This window comes from Gobius niger (genome assembly GCF_951799975.1).
Source record: "Gobius niger genome assembly, chromosome: 11".
Lineage (NCBI taxonomy): Eukaryota > Metazoa > Chordata > Actinopteri > Gobiiformes > Gobiidae > Gobius > Gobius niger.
Window position 1 is genome coordinate 11,968,990 of NC_136862.1, and position 21,757 is coordinate 11,990,746.

Sequence of the window (21,757 nt, forward strand, 5' to 3'; positions counted from 1 at the left end):
CCTTCTCCAGTCGCAGTAAAGATCAGAAGTGCACTGCAGTGTTGGGAAACAGTACAATGTCACAACCCTCCATCACATTCTCTAGGTACATTCAAAAGGCCACTGTTCTGTGAACCAACCCATTTAGGAGTTGTATGTCTCAGCAGTGGCGTGGTTAGAGTGGTGCTTCAGGTTTTAGTGGGGGCATAACGATGTAGGAGTGAGAATAGGAGCCTCCACCTCCTCTTTTTAACATCTTATCTCCTCAGGTAACGTTCCTTTGACACTTGTCCCAGGAGACAATCACCTTGCCCTAAGCCCTGATGCACATCAGCAAAGGGAACAAATGAGACGCCAGAGCGGGAGACAGGCAGATCGCAAAGTGATACCTCTCAAGTACGGCTTTGTGGCCATGTTTTTTCCTCCAGCGTTGAGTTGTGTGAAGTGTCCCACAGGAGCTCTAAGGACTGAGAGGCCAGGGAGCTTTCCCTGGACAAAGTCATGAAACTGAGAACACTGTTGTATTAAATAATAGCCCAGGAGACAAGACTAATAAGTTAGCCTGCCTCCTCTGACCATGAGCCCAGCCTTGTGGAGATTCTGCTCCATAATCTATATGAATAATTTTCAAAACAACTGACATCCACTTCAACAAACACATCCGCTGAAGAAGCATTCAATTGTGCAGAAGTTCTGTCGGTGTTTTGATACAACTGATCAAAAGGACTGCACATTATACTAAACTACAGAAAAATGCTGTTCTAAGGCTGAGCGCTCCATGAAACATACATGCGTTGGCCCAGAAATACATTTTTCATCAAAGAGTGCAAATGACTGGAGAGAAGACTTTCAAACCTCCACCATTTTCTCTGGCGCTTTACAAATGACATGCGGCGAATGTTTTTGCGTCTCTTGAGGCCTGTACTGGTTATCAAATTTAATAAATAAAGCCAGTGAAATCTGTCTACTCTTCATCTTCCCCGGTCTCGGAGGATTCGCTGGAGCTGGCAAATTACCATTTTCAGGCACAATATTCCCAAGGCGCTGCAGTGCTTTTCTCCTCTTCCTGATGGAATCAGATGAGCACAGCCAGGGGACTCATTGTTATCCACTTGCAAGGCTCCAGCAGAAAGTTAAAGAGAAAATAGTCAGCCCGCTCTGACAGCTCAGTACGAGAATCGACGACAGGTGCAGGCTGGGAGTTGAGGATAAACTTCAGCAATTTCACTTCACCGCAAAAAGAGTCTACTGCATTAATTAGGACCGTTAATGCTGAAAAATACAGTGTTTACTGAGTGTAGATCCACAACAATATAGTGTGGCGGATGCATTTTCACTTGTCACTCAAGCTGCATTAAATTATCCACAGTTTAACTATCCTCGAACAAGATTTACGAATTATGTGACTTTTAATAAAATCTGACAACTTTAACTATCACTTCAGAATATGGCAAGGAGGCTAAAAGACGTAAACAGAAGTTACTAACATAATATACAGAAAAGGATATTGTACTGGTGTGTTTGTTTGCACAGAAGGTGGAATAGATGCAACAGTGAATGGTCTAATGAAAGCAGCTGAACAGATTCCAGGTCAGGAGTGCAGGTGTGCAAGTGAAAACAAAGTTCTACCTGGCGCACTGGAAATTGGGATAGGAGGGTAGTCCTGTGCAATCCACTCAAGCAGGGAAACAGCCACGGCCCAAATCCAATACAGAGCCCTAAACTGCATGTAATCCACTCAACCAAACAGGCAGCCACAGCGAGGCGTCCCCCTGCACCCTCGGGCCCGCCACCACCATCTCAGGAACATTTCAATAGCTTGTACCTGGACTGCTGCTGGGGCCATTATCCACTAATCCACAGCCGGGCGGAACATTTAAGCACTCCTAAAAGGATCGAGAGAAAAGTCGTGCTTTCACTGGAGCAGCGCAATTAGGACCAGATAAATTATTACACAATCTTCTCCAGAGTGAATAGGGACAGAACAGGGGGCTCACAGGTGAGAATTACATTTAGACACAAACACAATTTACAAATACAAGAGACGGGTCAAAATATGTTACTCTAAAGTACAAGACAAAGCATGGAATGTGTGCTGTAAATGTAAATCAAGACAATTAGGACCACAATAAGATTTTGTTGACAACTTAACTTACAAGGCAACGAGACACAGTTGTGTAAAACTTGACCTTATAATAACATATGTTTATGATGGAGGTCGCAGAGGGGGGGAAGGGGAGAGTTCAGCTCCCTGACCGCCTGATTACTGAAGCATTCCTTCAGTCAGTTGGACCTGGCATTTATCGCGGGACAGAATGACCTAGGAAAAATATCTAATTGGGATTTTCTGACATGTGTTATATAGTATATATAACACTATATTTTTGCGATTTATGTTAAAAAGTAACATTTCTTTTTGGAGGTCGACCAATATGTCAGCCGGCCAATATATCGAGCCGATATTTGGGTATTTCACAATATCGACTATCGGCCGCCAACAGTGACCAAAGGTGATAGAGACTTCCCATTTTTGTGTTGAAAAGAGCTGGTCTTTAAAATGAGCCCTAGGCCTCAGGGGAACTGAGAGTCATTGCAATGATAATGGATAACAAGTTTGTACTCCATAGATCATATTTTATAAATTAAAAATTATAAATTTATTTTGCAGACATTTGCTTATGATTTCGAAACCATAAGACATAGAGACTTTTTTAGTTTTGGAATCTGCTGATTTTTGTCTTTCAAACAAGCTCCCTCTGAAGAATGTTCTGAATAAATCAGCCATATGCCCTTAATAAAGCGCCCCCTGCTGTCACGGTTCAACACTGACACATTTTACAGTTTAGAGGCATCATATCATAAACAAGACATTTGGAAAAATCGTCCATGCATATCGGCCATGCATATCGGTTGACCTCTACTTTGTTTACAGTGCACATTTTAACAGATTAACATTGGAACAGTTAAACTAATGCAAGAATCTCAGAACATGTTTGTAGAGGTCAAGGATATTTTGTTGAACATTCCACGACCGACCACGAAAGTACATTTTTGAGTTACAATATATATATATTTTTTTTACGATTCATAGTTCAGCCCATTGTTCTAATTTGATGATGTAATTCATCAGCGTATCCATCACATAAATCATATCATGTGAGTTTGCATAATGTAAAACAATAGGAAAAGTAGCCTCAGGAATGATTTCAGCCACATGCATAAAATATATCCCAGAAGCGACTGCCATTTTAAGCTGTGCAGAGACAGACCGCGGCCCCGCACTGCTGTCCCCAGAAGCTATAATATCCATCCTTGGCGGTTCACTTGACATTTACTTGCCCTGCTTCTCCTGTAGCGGTCCCCTTTCTATCCGGCAGTGCTGCTGCTCTCCAGGGGGGGCGCCGACCGGGTCAACAGATAACAAACCTGTCAAGGCGACTTTAGCGCGGGGAGGGGGTAAATCCAGGAGGTAGATGATGTGTTCCAGTGGGTTTGGGGGGGCCTGACATGAGACGCCCTGTGAGGCCTGCACCCCTGAGACCCTGCTGCCAGAGAACAGCGGCCCACAGCCACCGCAGAAATCTGATTACATCTCAGCGCAGGCATTTGAAATAGCTGGCCTCCTTTTACCCTCCATTTCACCTATTCTTTACAAGTCCCCCATCTTGGCCATCAAAGGAGCCTGTCGCACAAGGAGGGGGGGGGGGCTCCTTCTGGACGGGTCAGGGGTGGAAAGTGCGCCCTTTGAGGACCGAGCCGACTCGGGACGTGTGGGGGACTGAGGCCTGTCTTTAAGCCGCTGATAACATTCACGCCGGCTTTCTCCCAAGAGCTGCACAAATGTCAACACTGATCTGCTGTGGGTTTGTCAGAAAGGAGGCTGAGTATTCCTATTGTGAGGTGAGCGACATATTAACATGTCCAGCCCACATATGTTCTTATCTCAATGGACCTGCCCTTTTGACCCTCTCATCTCATTATGCGCTGTCAGTCCAGAGCAATAACCAGTTAACTGATGGGATGGATTCTAATTGATCTTGAGGAAATCCAATAAACAAGCAACGTTAAGTGAGAGCAGAATGAGCCAGTGACTAAAATATACCGCACAGAAATTCCTCAGTTGTGAGTGAAGAGTGACAAAGATTAACTGCAATCAAATAAAAATTGAAATTTGAATTATATACCCACAAAAGCTGCGATTACTTCAGTAAAACAATATAATCGCCAAACAACAAATCAATGTTAACCCTGTGGCGTGAATACCTATGAATGAATGGGATTCATCAGTTTAACCAGTTCCTAAGCAGCCTTCTCTCCGAAGTGAATGATCTGGAACAAATGTGAACTGCAGACAGTAGAGTAAATAGATATTTTACCAAACATGGTCTAACACTCATTAAGCGTATTGGACACATGTATCTTTTATGTAAACTATAATATTTTTCCATTTTATTGTCAATAAATCATGTAAATAGAACTGATTCCATCTCTCAGGACCTTTGAATTAAAAGCTTGACTTTTATCTTACAGTGTAGTAATGTGCTGTGAGATGTAATAGCTTTCTAGTCGAGATGCCCTTTATTTAGGACAAAACATATGGACCATTTTAGACAGAGCAAGCGAAGCATGGGGCTCGGGGAAATTGGAGGAAAGAAAATGTCCCAAGATGGTGCTAAAAACTGCACATCAATTACCCGATGCACTGAGGCCTGTCCGCTCAATCTACATCTGAGAAGAGAATCCAGCCACCTTTGAACGATATATACAGTAAAAAGGCTCTGTAAGAAAACGGATGGCACTCTCTCCTATCCTCCTCATAAAATCAAACTAGCGGTGTTAGCTGGCGCTGATCCACGGTAAACAATCTCATAGGGCTTAGAAGCAGTCTGTGTTCGCCTAAGTCTTGTTTATTATCAAGCTCAGCCTCAGAAGTCTCGTCGAACGCTTGGAGAAAAGGCACGGACGAATAAATGCATTTTGTTTAGCTTCGGGTTAGCCAGAGATGAAGTCATAAAAAGTGAATTAAAGGCTAACGCTATGATCTAGGGCTGTAGGAATTTGAAGGGGACCAGAGAAAAAATAATTGCTGTTTTGCGGACAAGCGTTGTGAGTTTACAGGTGCATTACCGTTGAAGAGAATATTGAAACTAATACAATAATGACAAGGGGGTAACAGGTTGAAACAGTCAGGTGTTAGAATAAGATATTCTACAGACTAAATCATTGCAGTCCTTTGCGATTTGCTTATTGCAAGCGTTTAAGTGGCATAGTGAGATATAATAAAAAGATTGAAGAGAGAGAGAGGGACCCAGCACACACGCGTTAGCCGGTGTTTTTCAAAAGGCTCTAAAGCTAACAGGCACTGGGAGAGGAAACACAAAGGCCCGCGTTCTCATTTTCTGTCTGAGAGCCCCACAAGGACCGCTGGAACTTGCTTGATTTCCCCAGTCCAATTATATCTCAATGCTCAATCCTTCCAGAATAGCAACATCACGCCGAGGGACGCCGTCTGCCTAAGCGCGCCGTGCCTAATAGAGTCCCCAAAGTTGACTCCGTTTCATTGCTCCTAACTAATGGGCTGTGATATTTTACCCAAACTGACTGCAGCAGCTCGGGCCCCTGGAAGCTAATCTAGTCAGTGCCGGACCGAGCCCAGCATTGCACCGCCGCCATCCCTTTGCCCGCCTCTCCAGACATACCCCCCCCCACCACTGCTGTCTACATGTAAGGCTGCCAACGCCCTGTCCTCCTTCCCGGCGCTCATTAGTGCTTCCTGGCTGGGTGCTGATTGTCAGAGGGCCCCTGTGCTGCTGGCGCTCCCCGTGTGGCTGGAGCCTGCTGTGCGGATAGAAGAGGGCTTTAATCTAACCACCAGGCAGAGAGAAAGAAGTGCCAGGGACAGGCGGGCGGGAGAAGGGGGGGGGGGAGGCCAGTGGATGTACAATCTCTGGGCCACAGCTGAGGACACGCAGCCACCTATTGCTCTCCGATGTGTACTTGGGGCCGGAACACAAGCATGAGAAGAAATAGTCGGGCATAAATCCAGCGGAATGGCTCCCTCTCCGGCCGTACGGTGGCCACAGAATGGTCCTCCAGATGGCTAAGGGACACAGCTATGGTGCAATACAATCACTGGCATGGCAGGGTTATCACGGATAAATATGAAGAGCGCTATATCTTTACACGGAAAGACAAGCCGTGGCTGTTTTCTTCAAACTGTGATTTAGCAATGCATTCCCAGCAAAAAAGACTATTTAGCTTAATAGAAAAGTAAACCGGCTACAGGGCTCTGCAGTCGTGTGGCGAGGTACGGTATTGAATAGAGAGGTCAAATCCAGTATACTGACCAGGCACATTATGGCAGTGATGTGATGATGTGTATGTGTACCATGTACTTAATGTTTTATATACAAACCCTATTCATCACAGTCCACTGCTTTGCCTTGAATCAGTTATGAAAGTGACTACCATAAACAAGGAGCACCTTACAAGAGCAATCTATCCTGTTGGATAAAGAGGTGGTTTTGGAGGGCGTGTATGAAAGATCGGCATGGAGGACTGTGTTTCCAGATGAGATAGAGTCCCCAATATTAGCCAGGAGTAAGGTCCCTCGATGGGGAGTGAAAGCTACTATTTTTTTTTTTAATGTAAGTCCAGTTTTGTTTTGCTGCTTCTCACACAAACAGGAAAAGTTTATAACATCGCCTGTGGTCATAATGTTGTGCTTGAATCTAGTGTAGTCTAGACTGTACATGTGATGCTGCAAGTCTTAGATTCAAGTTGTGATATGTGTGCTTTATGTAAATGCCGTACAAAATGATGTGTCATTCTGTCTCCGATTAGAGCAGGTAGTGTTTGAGTAACAGTGTTGACTGATTTAGTGAGCAGAGGCTAATGACTTCCCTAATTGTGCACCTCCAAATGTCAAACATTTGTTTATCTGCTAATTGACCAAAGAGTTAACAGCGGACTCCATTAGACATCCAGGGCTGCTCTACTGTAGAAAAGCTATTCATAAAAGGCAATTATACCATTCTCTCTGTGCAGGCTTTTAACAGTGTAATCTGCCGGCTAGATTCAGCGCGATGAGAGGCAAAAGTGTAATTATCAACATTATTCACATTTCAGAGTGCACACTTGAACACAAAAAGCACAGGCGCCTAAATGCACTACAGCGGCTCGTCCTCGCGGAAAGTGCGGGTCAGGTTCCAGCAGCCGGCGCGCACCGGGAGCTAATGGCAGAGAGGCGCTCCAAACACATGCTCTGGCCCTCCCTGGGACACAGGGGAGTTAAGTGCCGCGCTCCCCACTGCTGATTATCGCACCTTGGCCGGCCTGCCAGCTCCCTCTGCCCTCCACGCATTGATCTCATTTGGCCAGGAGATAAGGCAGTAATTGGATGAGGCCTCGGAATCAGATGGACCTGCTTGGCTTGGCTAATTCTCCTCTTCCCGGGTCGACTGGGCCCCGGGCCAGAGGGGCAGACCAAGGTTAATCCCATCCAATCCCCTGTACTATGTGGCCCTGCGGTGCCCTCCTGACTTCTGACTGTTGCCCAAACACGCTTAATGTAACCGTGTTAAACTGCTCTGAGCACAAACTAGAGAAAAGCTCACGGCTGCGACCAAAAACACCAATAATGAATTCTCGAACAATTCACAACGAAGGCCAGAAAACCCATTATCGGTTATCTGCATAATCTTTAGCTATTTCGGTGTTTTACAGATGACCAGCACTTCAATTCATCTGCAATGCTGTTTAGTATTTGCACGTTATATATTCAGAGATGGGATTTGCGCAAGAGAGGCTCATCCTGATGAATGCGATGGGGGGACACGCTCCTCTGGGGAAATACTAATCGTCTTATTGCGTACATTTATTCAATCCCAGTGTCAATACCGCGCGCTGAATGTGAATGGGCTGTGTGACATGTGCTTTGTGCGGCGGCTGATAGGAATGACAGAGGTAGACGTAGTCACCTGGGAGTACATCAGCGCTGTCAGCTCAGATCAAAGCCCCGCTCTGCAGATTAATCAGCTTTTCTAATGCGCTACATAAATAACCTCAATAGGCAGTCAATAAATATAGCAACACTCAAGGATTCAGACAGCAGACAGCAAGATGGGGACTATCTCGCAATGTTTAAGCATAACTGTACTACTCTGCCTCCACGCTCCAAACGAGAGATCTTATAGTTCAGGGGTAAATGCCAAATTTGCATATTGGTTTTCATCTTCGCTAACCAAAGGTATCATTGGCTACGTTATCAACCGATTAGTATTCTTGTTCCAACATCAGCGACAATGGCAACACCTTCTGTCTAAGTCATCGGTATGAGGGTTGAGAAGCTGAGTAATCTTTGTGCCGTGACACCAGCTTATCTAATGCTCCTCCAATTTACCAGCGGAGACAATTTGCAGCGCGCGTCCAAGCGAAAGTCAGGCCAAGGGGAATCTTTAAATACGCCGGTTTAGATCAATAAAGCAACAAAATGTAAGAGAGTAATCAAGATGTGTTTGAGATCAATGCCCGATACAGGTAAAAAGCATGCAAACCCACGCTTTAAAATATGATTTGGTTTAAATGCTTTGAGGCGATTTGTTTTGGTATTGACAACTGATGCTAAGGTTAATGATTGTAAGGTTGATAATTTAATTGTAAAGTTTGATTTAAAAAAAATGCTTCAGCCTACTGCTTTTGAGCTTCTATACTGTAGAATGTAAACTGTTCAAATAAACTAAACTTCTTGTGGCTGGAGTTTTAAATAATCAATTCTAATGCACACATTACTGTATCTTAGCAAAGAATGACTATTATTTTTGTATTACTTTGAGCCTCCAACCTTTTTTACCCTGTGAGCTACTTTTATTAAACAAAAGCGTCAGCGAGCTACTTTTGAGCTACTTTTGAGCTACTTTTGAGCTACTTATGCTCCGAAGACACTTGTGTAACTATGTGATTTAGATGGATTTACTTGATTTTTCTTCAGTTTTCTTGAGCTTCCTCTTAATCTCTTTACTCAGTTTGCATGAATGTCTCCAGATTGTGTTAAAAATATTCAGAAGAAAAGGAAATCCATCTTAAATGTGACTCATCAAGCGTCTGTATACAGAAAATCTCTGGTGAGGTACTTGGGAAGGGCTGGAGAGCGCCTGGTTGGAGATCCTTGATCTGTAATAACTGTACTATAAATATACAACTCTAACAGTGTAAACCAGAGTTTCCGAATCAGGGCTACAGGTCCCCAGGGGGATCTAAAAATAAGGTGAAACTGAAACTTTTTTCAATATCATTTTAAAAGAAAGGTTATCTTTGGTGATGTTTTTCAGTAAAAGGTTTGAATCTTAAGACTTTTTGCAAATGCCAATAAATCGGAGTCCAGTGGATCAACCCCAAACAACCAGCCAGGGGAACCCCGAGCAGAAATGAAAGACCCAAAGCACACGTGAGACAAAAAAGGTTGAGGGCCACTGAATTGTAAACTATTCTAAAATCACTGTATTACCTATTCCTATATTTCATACATCACTAAACTCCTGCTTTGTTTAAGTTTAGTTGTGGACCGTACATAAATCCGGGCAACTCCATCGGCTTTGCAGCAGAGCCTCGTCATTCCTGAAGGGTGGCATCAGGTGGCAGTCGGGTTTCGAAATGACCGCCCGTGCTGAAATGGGACGCTAACAGAGACAAGCGCAGTGGAAGCGTGGACATGAATTGGGTTGGAAAGGCGACTGCAGAAAGGCCATTCTCTGGATCCCGGGGTCTGCCATCTAGATTGCAGATGGATAAGTGCACGTTAAAACAATATCCCACCGACCGCACCAAATCATTTCTTATAGCTGCCTCTATTTACCGAGAGGCGCCTCATCTCCCACCAGGGCCGAAACAAATGAAAATGTTATTTCTCTACTCATGAACTCCTACCCAGTCTGCTGTTGCACTGCTGGCAATTTCATTTCTTTTCCAAATTTGACTTAAGCCCGCGACTTGAGGGAAATAATGTCTCTGGAATAATCTTCTTCACCTGTAATTCCAGCTGCACTGTCTCTGAGCATGTCTGTCTCCAGTAGCACTACAATATATCCATTTATTTATTTATCGTCGGGCCTGTTGCCTGGTGGTTTAGGGGAAATTGCAAAGGCTCCTCCTGAAATGGAAGTGTTGTGACACTCACAAGCTTCGCAGTAATTCTGTCAGATGGATAGGATGAAACACGCCTGTCTGTACCACTACAAAAGAGGTTCCCTTAACCAAGCCTGGCATATATTTGAAGTCAGGACTAAGGCATTAGGAAAAAATCTTTTAGGGGCCACTATGAATAGCAACCCTTTGGAATACAGTGTGTCATTTTACAACAATCCAAAGACTAAAACCTTTACAGAACAAGCCAACAACCAGAAAGTAACATATTTACACAATATCATGGTCAAAACCCAACACACACCTTGCACAATACGCAAAATCTTCCAGTTGCATACACCTGACCAATTCACCTATTGCCTCTTTTTTCCACAGATCGGTACTTCCATTGTATTGACACTTCCGGTAGAGTCTGTTCCTTAAAGCAGAACTAAGTATGTCATGCCCCTTGAGGCCATAAGCGCCACTGCAGGTGTTTTATAGTCATTAATTGTCCGTGAGAGGGAATACTACGCTGACAGAAAAGACAAAGAGAGAGGGATATTGTACATCCAATTACACAATGGAGATTTTTTTTATTCACTCAGTAAATGCTGTTTAAGTGGCAGTAAATACTGTTTAAGTGGAGCTAGCCCGCAGTTAGCTTTGCCCATTAGCCTGGTAGCTTCTTCTTTGTGATTCCATTAGTGTGTATTGGGCCACCGTCTCATTGTTGAAAGTTGCAATTGTAGTTTTCTGGCCAGAGACACCAGGGGGATATTAAAAAAAAAAATAATATCATCCCATAGACACTTGCATTACCCCCCGGGGACTATCAAAAGGATTTATTAAGGTAAACAAGTTACTTAGTTCTCCACTAAAATCTGATGTTTAGTAGATTGACTTAAATGTAATGTAAAATGTTCATTTGCACCAATGAGTCAACACTCCACTCTCCGCGGCCTCTTGACTTCTCCAGTCCCATGTAAACTAATATGAGTGAAGGGGCGGGCACAATTCATGGCGGCACCCAAGCCAACGCCCGGAATAAGGTGAATAGTCTAGCTCAAGATCAGGCAGTGGTGGAGTATTGCGGTACAACAGGGATCAAAATGTATCCTGAATCCCTCACAAAAGTCTCATCTTAAATTCCAGAATTTCTAGTTCCACATTTACAGCAAAATCCATGAATCTTATGGGAAATTGTTGAAATTGGCAAGAACTGACCAGGATAGTTCCAGATTTCACCAAGCCTGATGAATGCAGGTGATTAATAGAATTCTTGAAACACTATATGGCCTGGTCACAGAGCTCACTTACTGACAGTCGAGATGAGCTCAGCCATGGTACAAATATGTGCAGGTTCAGTAGATGTGGCTACACAGCGGTAAAAAAAATACATAAATGTGTAATCATGTATATTAGCAGGAGATGGTTTTGGCCTCCTGGTAAGTGTGATTGTGTTTGTGTTTCTCTCTGCCTGGGCTCGAGTGCACCCCCACCAGGTCGTTGTGAACAAAGCGCACGCACCACAGGCCAGCGTCTCCTTGCGTGTGGGGGGGCCAAAGGTGTGTTGGTGTTGCGGGCACGCCGGCGTCCACATGTGTGCGCCTTCATGAAAGAGAATGTCAGTCGATGAAGACCTCCCGTCACAAAAGAAAGCGCCGCTTCCCTCTTTCTCTCTTTCTCTCTCCCTTTTTCCGCGCAGCCACATCCCACATTGCACTCTCATCGCTATGGCAACCGGCGCTCTCTCCTTGGGCTCTGCGTGCATCCAATCAGAGTGAGACCTTTGTAGAGATTCCTCTGGGCTGCACTTATTCAACTTACCCCACCGGAACAGCGCGCCCACTGAAAAGGCTGGAACAAAGAGCGCGGAGACTCCCTCGCCAAAGAGTGCCGTGACATCAAAAATTGGGGCTGTGGGGCTTGGGTTACTGGGAATGCGGAAGTGATGCGTGGCCAAAACGCTGCAGGGTGTACGGCCAAAAAGGAAAAAGACAAAAAAAAAAACAAGAGTGGGGGGTGGGGGACCCAGGGTGGCAGTGGCACGGCCGCAGACAATTTTCAGTGGAAATTATGTGGAATAGGATTTGTTATTGGAAGCCTTGGAGCAGGAATTCTTGGCAAGTATCACATGGCTCTGGCACCAGTTTAAGCTTGATAAGTCAAAATGGATTCCGGCTGAGCCTATTTATGTCATTCCTGAAAACATATGGATAGGATTCAGCCGCTCAATACTTTCAACCTTCAACAATGACATTCAACACCACTTCTGCAGTCCATTAATCTTCCATGAGAATAGATTTATCATTTAGAGCACTGAGGGATCACGTTCAGACGACATTAGCCAGAGCGGTATTTACCACATAGGCCTTGATTCAGATCACTTTCAGCAATTAAAAAGGCTTGTATCCAGGCTTTACAACCACACGCTCTATTTTAGAACAGGCGGTGTTGTCTTTGTGTCCCAGGTCTTTAAATGTAACACAGTCGCGTCTACTGTCAACACTTGGCTTGCTCAAAGGTCACTGCACACAATCACAGAGCTCACTTCATATAATTATAGCTTCCCATCTGAATGTGAATTAAACTGGGAGACGTAGCGGCATGGCGGTTGGCATGCCCCCAGAACACAGATCCGGTGGGACCTCTGGCAGCTCCCTGACGGACATACGGCCGCTGGGTTACTGGCAGGCTGACCGCGGCGGAGCAGAATTTCGCCTGAATGCCGTGTCACAAAGTGTCACAATCTGTTCCTGGCAACCTGACTGCAGGCAACAAGAGATAAGAGGAGAAGGAGAAATGAAAGAGTGGCACAGAACACAAGATTGGTTTTGATCCAAAATGCCAGCGGTGAGTGTGCCCATGCCAGGACAGGACACATACACAATCTTTATAGCGGAAAACTGTCCTTGTTATGACAGACAATAAGGGTATAGCTTCACCAGCAGGGTATGTTTATTGCAAGGAAACGTTTTAAAGTAATTAACATCTCAAAACTCACAAAAATACCTGCTGCCCTCTTATTGAATAGACTAAATATACATCGAGGTAAGTAAACAGTAGCACATTACAGCTTGTTTTCCAATTGCCACATCGTCCAGGCATCTCCGCAACCTCACACTTAAACCTGTGGCGAAGCCATTACATCAGCTGTCGCACAAATCCCGGTGCATCCGCTGCTCCTTTCGCATTATCACTAAGGCGCACACGGCCGCCCCGGCAGAGAGGACGATCCCGCCATAATGAGCTAATTATAGCTACAACGTTCCTGCTCCCATATCTAAATGCTTGTCTCTAATAAGAAACATTTCGAATTATTGAGAGGCAGAGAAAAGGGGAGAGAGTGACATATAATTGATGCAAGCAATTACATGTTCTGTGTCAGAGCAAATTGGCCAGCGTATCTGGACATGCAGGGAGAGCGCGACCTCATTTACATCAGGGTGTCAGCGAATAATTGGAGAATGTACTGAGGAGGTGGGACGGGGATATTGTCAGCTAACATTGCATAAGCCCCTCACTGTTGGCCTTGACTATTAGCAGAGGTGGGTAGAGTAGCCAAAATATTGACTCAACTAAGAATAGAGCTTTTATTATCATATTCAGTACTTAAATATTACAAGAAGACTCACCAAGCCAAGCCAAAGAAGCTAAGACAACCTCCTACATGCTGAATGTGGAACCATTCTCCATCTTTTAAAGAGAGATCAGGCCAAAAGGGCAGCTAATACCATCAGTACAAGTTGAACAGCGATGTGACTTTTAAAAGTACAGAGTTAATGTATTTGAGTAACTGATCAGTACCCATCTCTGACTGTTTGAAGTTCAGTTCAGGCAAAGTACCCATAACAATGACTTTATGACGACAAATGTTCCGTGACATTCATTTGTTTGTGAAAAGTGTGATTTGAGAGTCTGAACTGGCCGGCACCAGGACTCTGACATGTGTGTTGTGTTTTCGTCTAAAAGCCTGTAATCATAGGCTCAGTTTTACAGTCTGTAAGAGCGACTCAAACCTCAGACCGCTTCAAAAGCCTGAAGACGATGAGCCTGACTTTTACTGTATCACTAGCAGATGTTTCATTACCAAATAACGTTCACCACAAGAAAACTTTGTCGTGTGAGAGGAGCCAGGGCCTGGAGTAGACTCTTGGAAACCAGTTTTCACGTCAACAATTCAGCAGCAAACATACAATTGAAGAAAGAGAGCGTGCATGATCAAGTCTGTCTGATATTACCCTTTTTGAACAAACGATAATCAAATGAGGAATTGTCAATGGTATAAACATCATATGTTTTAACTATTATTGCTTTAAGAGAAAGGTCTGCAACACAGATCTATCTTTATAACTGGCTGCTTTGAAATGACCAATAAATGTGGCAGCATTTACAAAAGTCTGTCAGATTCAGCTCCCGTCAAGCTGACCAACATGGCTAACAATGACTGGCGGCTTCGAACTACGACTATAGCTTCCTTCTACTGCAACTCTCATCAAGAGCCTTAGGTGGAAAAAAGGAGTAACATGCTGTTTACTCGCAATCCCAGGTCCGTAATTGCCAATTTATTTGATAGGCAGCTGGGTAATGATGGCATTTCACCCTGTGCCGCAGAGACTAAACGGGAGTGATTCATCCGCCGCTCCTGCCCTCCCTTCTGCTGCTGCCTGATGCCTGCCACCCAGACTGAGGCGGGGTGTGTGTGGGGGGTGGCTGCCATACTGGCTTCAAACAAACCCAAAAGGGAACCCAGCGCTTCAGAGAAAATATGGGTAAGCCTGCCAATTTAGCTGGGGTTTGGGGCTGAGCTGATGTGCCATTTGTAGAGCGTAATGAGCTGGCAGGACAGAGTGAAAAGAGGAGAGAGCAGGAGGGGAGGCTGCCAGCCCTGACCTCCTCTGGCCCCATCTCCACAGCCACTGCCAGGTCACACACTCACTTCATCTGCTCCAGCGGAGCGCGCCGCTCTGCCGCTCAGCCAGGGGAACAGGGGAAGGAAGTGCTGCAGCAAATACCATTAGTGAACTGTTGCTCTAATGAACAGGCAGGGTCAAAGCAGCTCCTGTTTCACACTGTTCTGTGGCACTAACGAGTGACGACAACATTCTCTTTGTTTGGCTTTTCAAAGAGAGCATCCCCATGCAGCTGAGCCACACAGCTAATGTTAGTCTGAATGCAGAGGCCACTGGCATAACACAAACTGTTTACTACGATGCAACAGCTCTGAGCACAGGCAAAATCCTGCTATACATTTTACTGATCACAAAATAAAAATGTATGAGGCTATATCTCTGTTTTTCTCCTGGTGCAGAGAATGTCCTTATTTGCTTTGCCTCGCACCTCTGGCTATGTGTGAAATGGAGTTTTACAGCATGGATGCTGGGGACTTGTTCTAAAACCTGTGAGGATTAAAGCCTATCTCCAGTGTCATGTCGCTCTAAAAGTCACTTCTCTAAAGTCCAGCTTTCAGCAGCTTTTCACTAACAGCCTTCTCCAGAGGGCTCTGCACCTCATCACAAAGGAAGTGTCCACTCAGGTAAGCAATGGGTATGTTTACCTTCAATAAACATACCCATTATTCAAAGGTAAAACTATCAAGGCAATCACACAGTTTTGTTCTCCGTGAAGCTTTATACCGATGAGCTGCCACATGTTCGTCAAATACTATCACCAAGTATCAGTTCAATTCATGTGAACATCAGATTTCTTATTTCATTTTCTGCCCAGTCAAGCATCCTGACGATACTCAGAGAATCGGCTTTGCTTCAGTTGTCGGCCATGTCTCTCTCAAAGACGTTCCTGCCTCTGTCTGACATCTTTAATTATGGGCTGATATCTGATCTCTTCAGCACAAATCACAGAGCGGGCTGCCTGTCTCGCCGCCTCCCTGGAGTGTGCTCTCTTTACATTCTGGGACATGTCGCAGTGCAATGGGACGGCTGCTCCACTGAAGTTTGCCCATAAGGAATTGGAAAGTGTGATTCTGAGATGGTGAAATGTAAAAAGCATTCCTTTTCTTAACATATTATGCCAATGCTGAAAAAATTAATGAAAATGTATGTAGTTGTTTTAACATTTGATTAGGGTTATAGTTTATTTATATGTTGAAGCCGTGACTCACGTTTAGGACATTATTTAAATAACATTCTTTGAGCTTGCAGACATTGGCCAATATAACCAGCCTTGTTGTGTAGTGAAACATGTTGTGGGATGGGTAACAGTGTCCCTAACTTTAAGATTAGTAAAGACTTTGGTAGTGGTGAAATAATAATGGAGTCACATGAAAGGTTGTAAATCAAATGCTGGATTATGTACAACTGTTTTAAATTATAAGGCACACAAAAACAATATCCACTGATAAATAATGGGGTATTGTGTTGGGGTGAACGCACCACTGCTCCGAATGAGAATAAGTGAAAGTGAATGGGTGAGTAACAGTGTGTACTTACGTCTGTTAATCTATCCCTGGAGCTGGTCCGGATCGAAGGCTTGGACCCTCCACTCGCACTCTCGCTGTCGCTGCCTTTGCAATTGTTCTGTCCGGACTTCAGCTGTAGAACACACACACACAATGACAGCAAATGGTAAAAAGGATAAGTAAAATGAATAAGTAAAAGACTCTAGTGCCATCCTAAAATTTGGTTCATGAATATGTGAAAACTGGCACTCGCAGTGGGGCTGTCTCTGTAAATCTGTCATGTTTGGGAGTCTATTCAGCGGCCATCACTGGGCTTGCCAATGATAGGCGCCATCTGATCTCGCAGTATGAAACTCCTCTCTGCCCACCAAATAGAGGAGCGGGAACAAAGACCCTCCAGAACCTTCAAATGGAGCCACTACCCCTCTCCGAGCAGACACCACATGCTGAGGCAGCAGGGGCCCGCTAAGTGTCATCCTCCACACATTCTGTTTGAGATACAGCGAAATGACAAGAGGAGGAGAAGAGAGGAAGTGCCAATCTGAAGCCTTCTCCATCTGCAGAACAATCAAAGAGTGTGTCAGAGGGAGGTGGGGCTGCGGCTCCTTTCCCAGTGCACTGCTGATGTGAGGGAAGCTCCCAACACAGACAGATACTCAGGCCACGAAATCCCTGCTGGCCTCATGTCAAAGTGGTTAAAAGAACAAATAATTACCACTAGTACGACAAGAAAGCTCTCATACTTGCTTTTAAGACAATACAATGGGTCAATTATGGTCACAAGTGTATCTGTATTATATATTAAATATACTGTATACTGTAAAAAAGAAGTTGGCCCACTACAGAGAAAGCTAGGGACCCGCAAAGTAAAATATAGAGAGCGTACTATTTTCAAAGGTACAATAATACATATTCTAGTTTAGATTGGTTCTTCATGTCATTTACAAATGATTATAGTTTGAAATGACAAAATACATTATTACAAATTTCATTTACTCATGATTCAGGCTTTAATGCTACGTAGGATGCACATTCCCACAATATTCCCTTATATACTATAAAACTACTGAAACTATTAATAAAACACTGTGAGGCCTACACAGAAATACAAGGTCTGCCTGTTTCCTGGATGCAGCTCTCATCTACACAATCCCTGAGGGGTCTCCTCTCCCTGGTCCTGGCCACCACGGTCACGCAAATGTCAAAGTGAGGAAAAGTATGTCATCTCTATCAAAACAAACATGGGGGCATATGCAAGTACAATGAGGTCTAACCAACAATAATCAAGAAACTGTGCCGACTTCCTCATATCAAAAGGAAAAAGCACAAAGAGCTGGTAATCAGACGTGGAATAACAATGAAAGTTTTCTCATAATGATGCAGGAATATTTGAGGGGAAATATCTTTCGGATAGTAGTAGTATGAAAGTATTCTGAAGGTCCATTTTCACCTTTTCTAGTTTCTCCGTCCCACTGCACATTCAAGTGCCGACTGCCTCTCTCCTTCTCCTTAGAGCGGCCAACACCATTTTTCTGCTCTCCTTTCAGGTACAGACCTTCATTTAGTGTGATGAAAGGGCACAAGGTGTGGGAATACTAAACGAACCCTTGAGTTAAGCAGATAATTAAAATGAAAATGTTCCCTTTTCTGTAGCCATTAGTGGTGTGAAAAGAATCCTATTCCTTGGGAGAATTGCGTGATGGGTGGAAGGCGGTGGATCGGCCGCAGCTCTGAGCTTGATAAGAGAGTCTGGGCTCTGGGAATGCCTGGTGGGCTGATCCTGTGAGTGTGTGCCTATAGAGCGAACACACAGCACGGCCCTGTGCTGTGATAGCACTAATTAACTTTCTATTCCCACTGAACCAGGCCACCATTTTTATCTTTTTGTGTAATTGGCAGTTCATTCAAAAGGAAGGATCTGAAAATGGAAAAAAAAAAGCCTGGTCTGTGGAAGGATTCTTGCAAACAAAAGGACTGGGTATGATGTTTACACCTCTGGTTTGGACCTCCAGCTTCAAAAACATGTTGACCTATAATATTTATTAGGCAGCCAGTGTCCCCGCTGACAACACAGAGAGGACCAAGCCAGAGCACTCATGCATTTATGAATGTGCACACAAATATATTCCACCGACTTCATTGCAGCCGACTGAATTAAAGATCGGCAGATAAAAAATTGAATCGTACAGTATGTGGCCAGGCTATCATCAGGCAAACGCCGGGCAGATTTGTATTTGAATAATCAATCTGGAATGGCAGTGGTGCAGTGGGGGAACCATGTAATCATAGAGTGAGTCTTCTGGCTTATCAGTGGGGAAGTGCGGTGTGAAATCACAAATCTTGCTCAAATTCAGCAGCTGGAGAGCACATCTAATGAAGATGTTATAATATAGCCAGGGACCTGATTACACAGTCATGTGAAAATGTATTTCTCCACTTGCTCCTTTAATGCGCCCTTGAGCTCCTATAAATGAGAACAGAGGTTTAATCCAGATTGGAGTCTCTTGGGTTTTTAAAACATTTGCTTTTACACAGCTGTTTTACACAGCACTGGAATATTCTGGAGGTGACTCACACAGATTTAATGGCATGTTAGCGGTAAACACCATGCTTCATGCTGTCTATCAATATTATTCTGTTGTATTATGTATGACCATGTTGGACACATTTTGTCGAGTCGAAATCAGTTCTATTGTATAAGCAGAATAATTAAAGAGCTGGAACAGAAGTGCATTTATTTAATGACCTCAGTCATCTGCACTGTGTAAAACAGCCTCTGCAGGAGAATAACAACAGATGGTTTTAGTAATCCAGAGGCTAATTTCAACACAATTAAAGACAGGGACAGACATTAGTATCTAATAAAACATCACCTAAAACCATCTGCTGTTCATTCTGCACTGAGAAGTTTAGTTTTATGTCTTACATTTCCAGCTTTAAGAGGAGAAAATCTGTTCATAAAGCTTTGGCAGTGTTCCTCTTAGATCAGTTATTTAATACAACGCCTACAAAAAGGACAGGAAAACATAATTTATAACATTGTTCCACACATGCAGAGTCAATTATTTTCTCACTTACAGAAAAGTGCTCACCGGTGCTATAGAGGGATTTTACAAGTGTATTGACCAATTCTCAAGGGCTGCACTACAGACTCAGTGCAATCAAGCACAGAAGTAGGCTGCTAACATTTCGAACCACAACAGTCTCTTTAAACCATACACGCAGCAGCCTCCTCCCCCTCTCCCCCATTCCTCATCCCACAAAAAGGAAGAGAGACGACAGTGAACTGGGCTCACTTCTCTCTATGGGCCTCGGAGGGATTGTGCAGTCATCAGCTCCTGGTTTCCCTTAGATACGCACACCCGCAGCTGCCGAGCCCGCACTAATAAAAGCTGCAACATTTAAGAGCTTTTATTGTTCTTCTGTGGCTCTCGCAACAGCTAACCTGTCCTCGCAGGAACCACCACACACACTCCCACTAGGGCCGCAATGAAAGAGGATCTCATTTACCTAAAAGCGCTTATAAATTTTTAATTTGCTTTAACAAGTAAATTAACAAGTCCCTCATTTGGGGAGTTTTATGGCCGCTTGCCACTGAGGGAGAACCATGAAAGTTTTATAGATAATCCACTACCTCAGCTCGGATGCTGATAATAAATTGTCTATTTCCTGCGGCACTGTCGGATCCCCTGGTTCCCCTGACTACACTTTGAATATCTCTTTTATGATACCTTTAGTGGGCCATATACCAGGACTGTTAAAGCAAAACTTACTTCTCAGCAGTTAAAATGTTCAGGAATTTGAGTCGACTTTGTACTGGCACTCTTGTGTAGCCTTGGGAGACCCCATTGACAAACATTAAGGCACATTAAGCATCTCTAATTATGTCCTCACTCACATGAACATGACATCAGTCTCCCCGATGAGCTCCCAGGCCTGTGGTGCAGACAGCAGCAGTTGGGATGTGCTGCGCCTGTTTAACCCAGCGCTGCCTTTATGTGATGAGACATTATGTTGAACAGCGGCTAAAGGCGGCCGCGGGGCGTCGTGCAGTTGACAGCGGCCTGCAGCTCATTATTGTGACAGTGCTGCGTGTGGGTGAGCGCTCTGCAGTGGCCTCGCTCTGACCCTGGACTGCTCTAACTGCCACAGACAAGCCTTCCTCCCAGCTCTCGGCATCATCTGCACCACGCCGTTGTTTACTGCTGCCTCACCATGTTGCCATTAGAGCACATCAGCACAATACTCCTCATTAGGTTATTTCATTCAACTGAGATGTAATTCAAACTGCAAACCTGGACCTATCATTCTAAGCAGTGTTCATGATACCGACCACACACTGTGCGGCCAATACACTATAATTTATTATCATTATAACTTACAAAACGAGAACAGCACAGAGCATTCTATTCATGGCAGAAAGTTGGCATATGCTACGGAAGCAATTTAAAAAGCAACAAATCATACACAAGAAAACCCTTAGAAAGAAGCTATTTTCTGTAAACAAATCAAACTTTTTACCCTTGTAGAACATTGTGGCACTAGTGTTAGTTGTCAAAAACACTTTCTGTTATTGTGAGCTCTTAGTCATCCAGAAATTGTAGACAATTTAGTTGAGATTGAGAATGTTTCTCTTTTATCTGCAGAAGCTACACTTGTGTACACTGACAGCTAGGGTGAGAAGAAGCTTATGAAGATAGATATGAAGTGAGAAGTCCTCAACTACATCAACTAGGGAAGGGATGATGAAATTAAGGCTCATGATTATCTTGGCCAACATAATTGTTATTAACGATATTATCCTGATATTGGCCTATGGTTTAAAAATGTTACTGAAACTTTCAGAAATGATGGGAATTGGGTAATGAAATATTCCTCTTCATTGTATTCCCTTGGAAGGGCCTGGTCGGTACTTGGATGGGAGACCTAGCGAATGTAGTGAGTGAGTGGTTGGTGGTGGTCGGAGGGGCCGATGGCGCAGACTGGTTGCCTCGCTTCCGTCAGTCTACCCCAGGGCAGCTGTGGCTACAATAGTAGCTTACCACCACCGAGTATGGAGTGAATGGATAGTGCAATGTAAAGCGTCTTTGAGTGTCCAGAAAAGCGCTATATAAAACCAATGCATTACATTATTATTATTACATAAAGTACGGATTTCAACAAATTCAACCCAAAACTCAACAAAACATTTTTTTTGCAGTAAATTATGTAGAAAGTAAGTAAGTATAGAATGAAAAG

General features: G+C 44.0%; 1 protein-coding gene across 6 annotated transcripts in view; it reads right to left on the minus strand.

Annotated features, from left to right (window-relative positions):
- auts2a (activator of transcription and developmental regulator AUTS2 a) overlaps nucleotides 1-21,757 on the minus strand; it is a 217,449-nt gene that overhangs the window by 120,631 nt on the left and 75,061 nt on the right. For all 6 annotated transcript variants that reach the window (XM_079565831.1, XM_079565829.1, XM_079565827.1 and 3 more), the window contains one exon: nucleotides 16,551-16,652. In XM_079565831.1, the coding sequence (XP_079421957.1) occupies nucleotides 16,551-16,652 (102 nt within the window). The remainder of the gene's footprint in view (nucleotides 1-16,550; nucleotides 16,653-21,757) is intronic.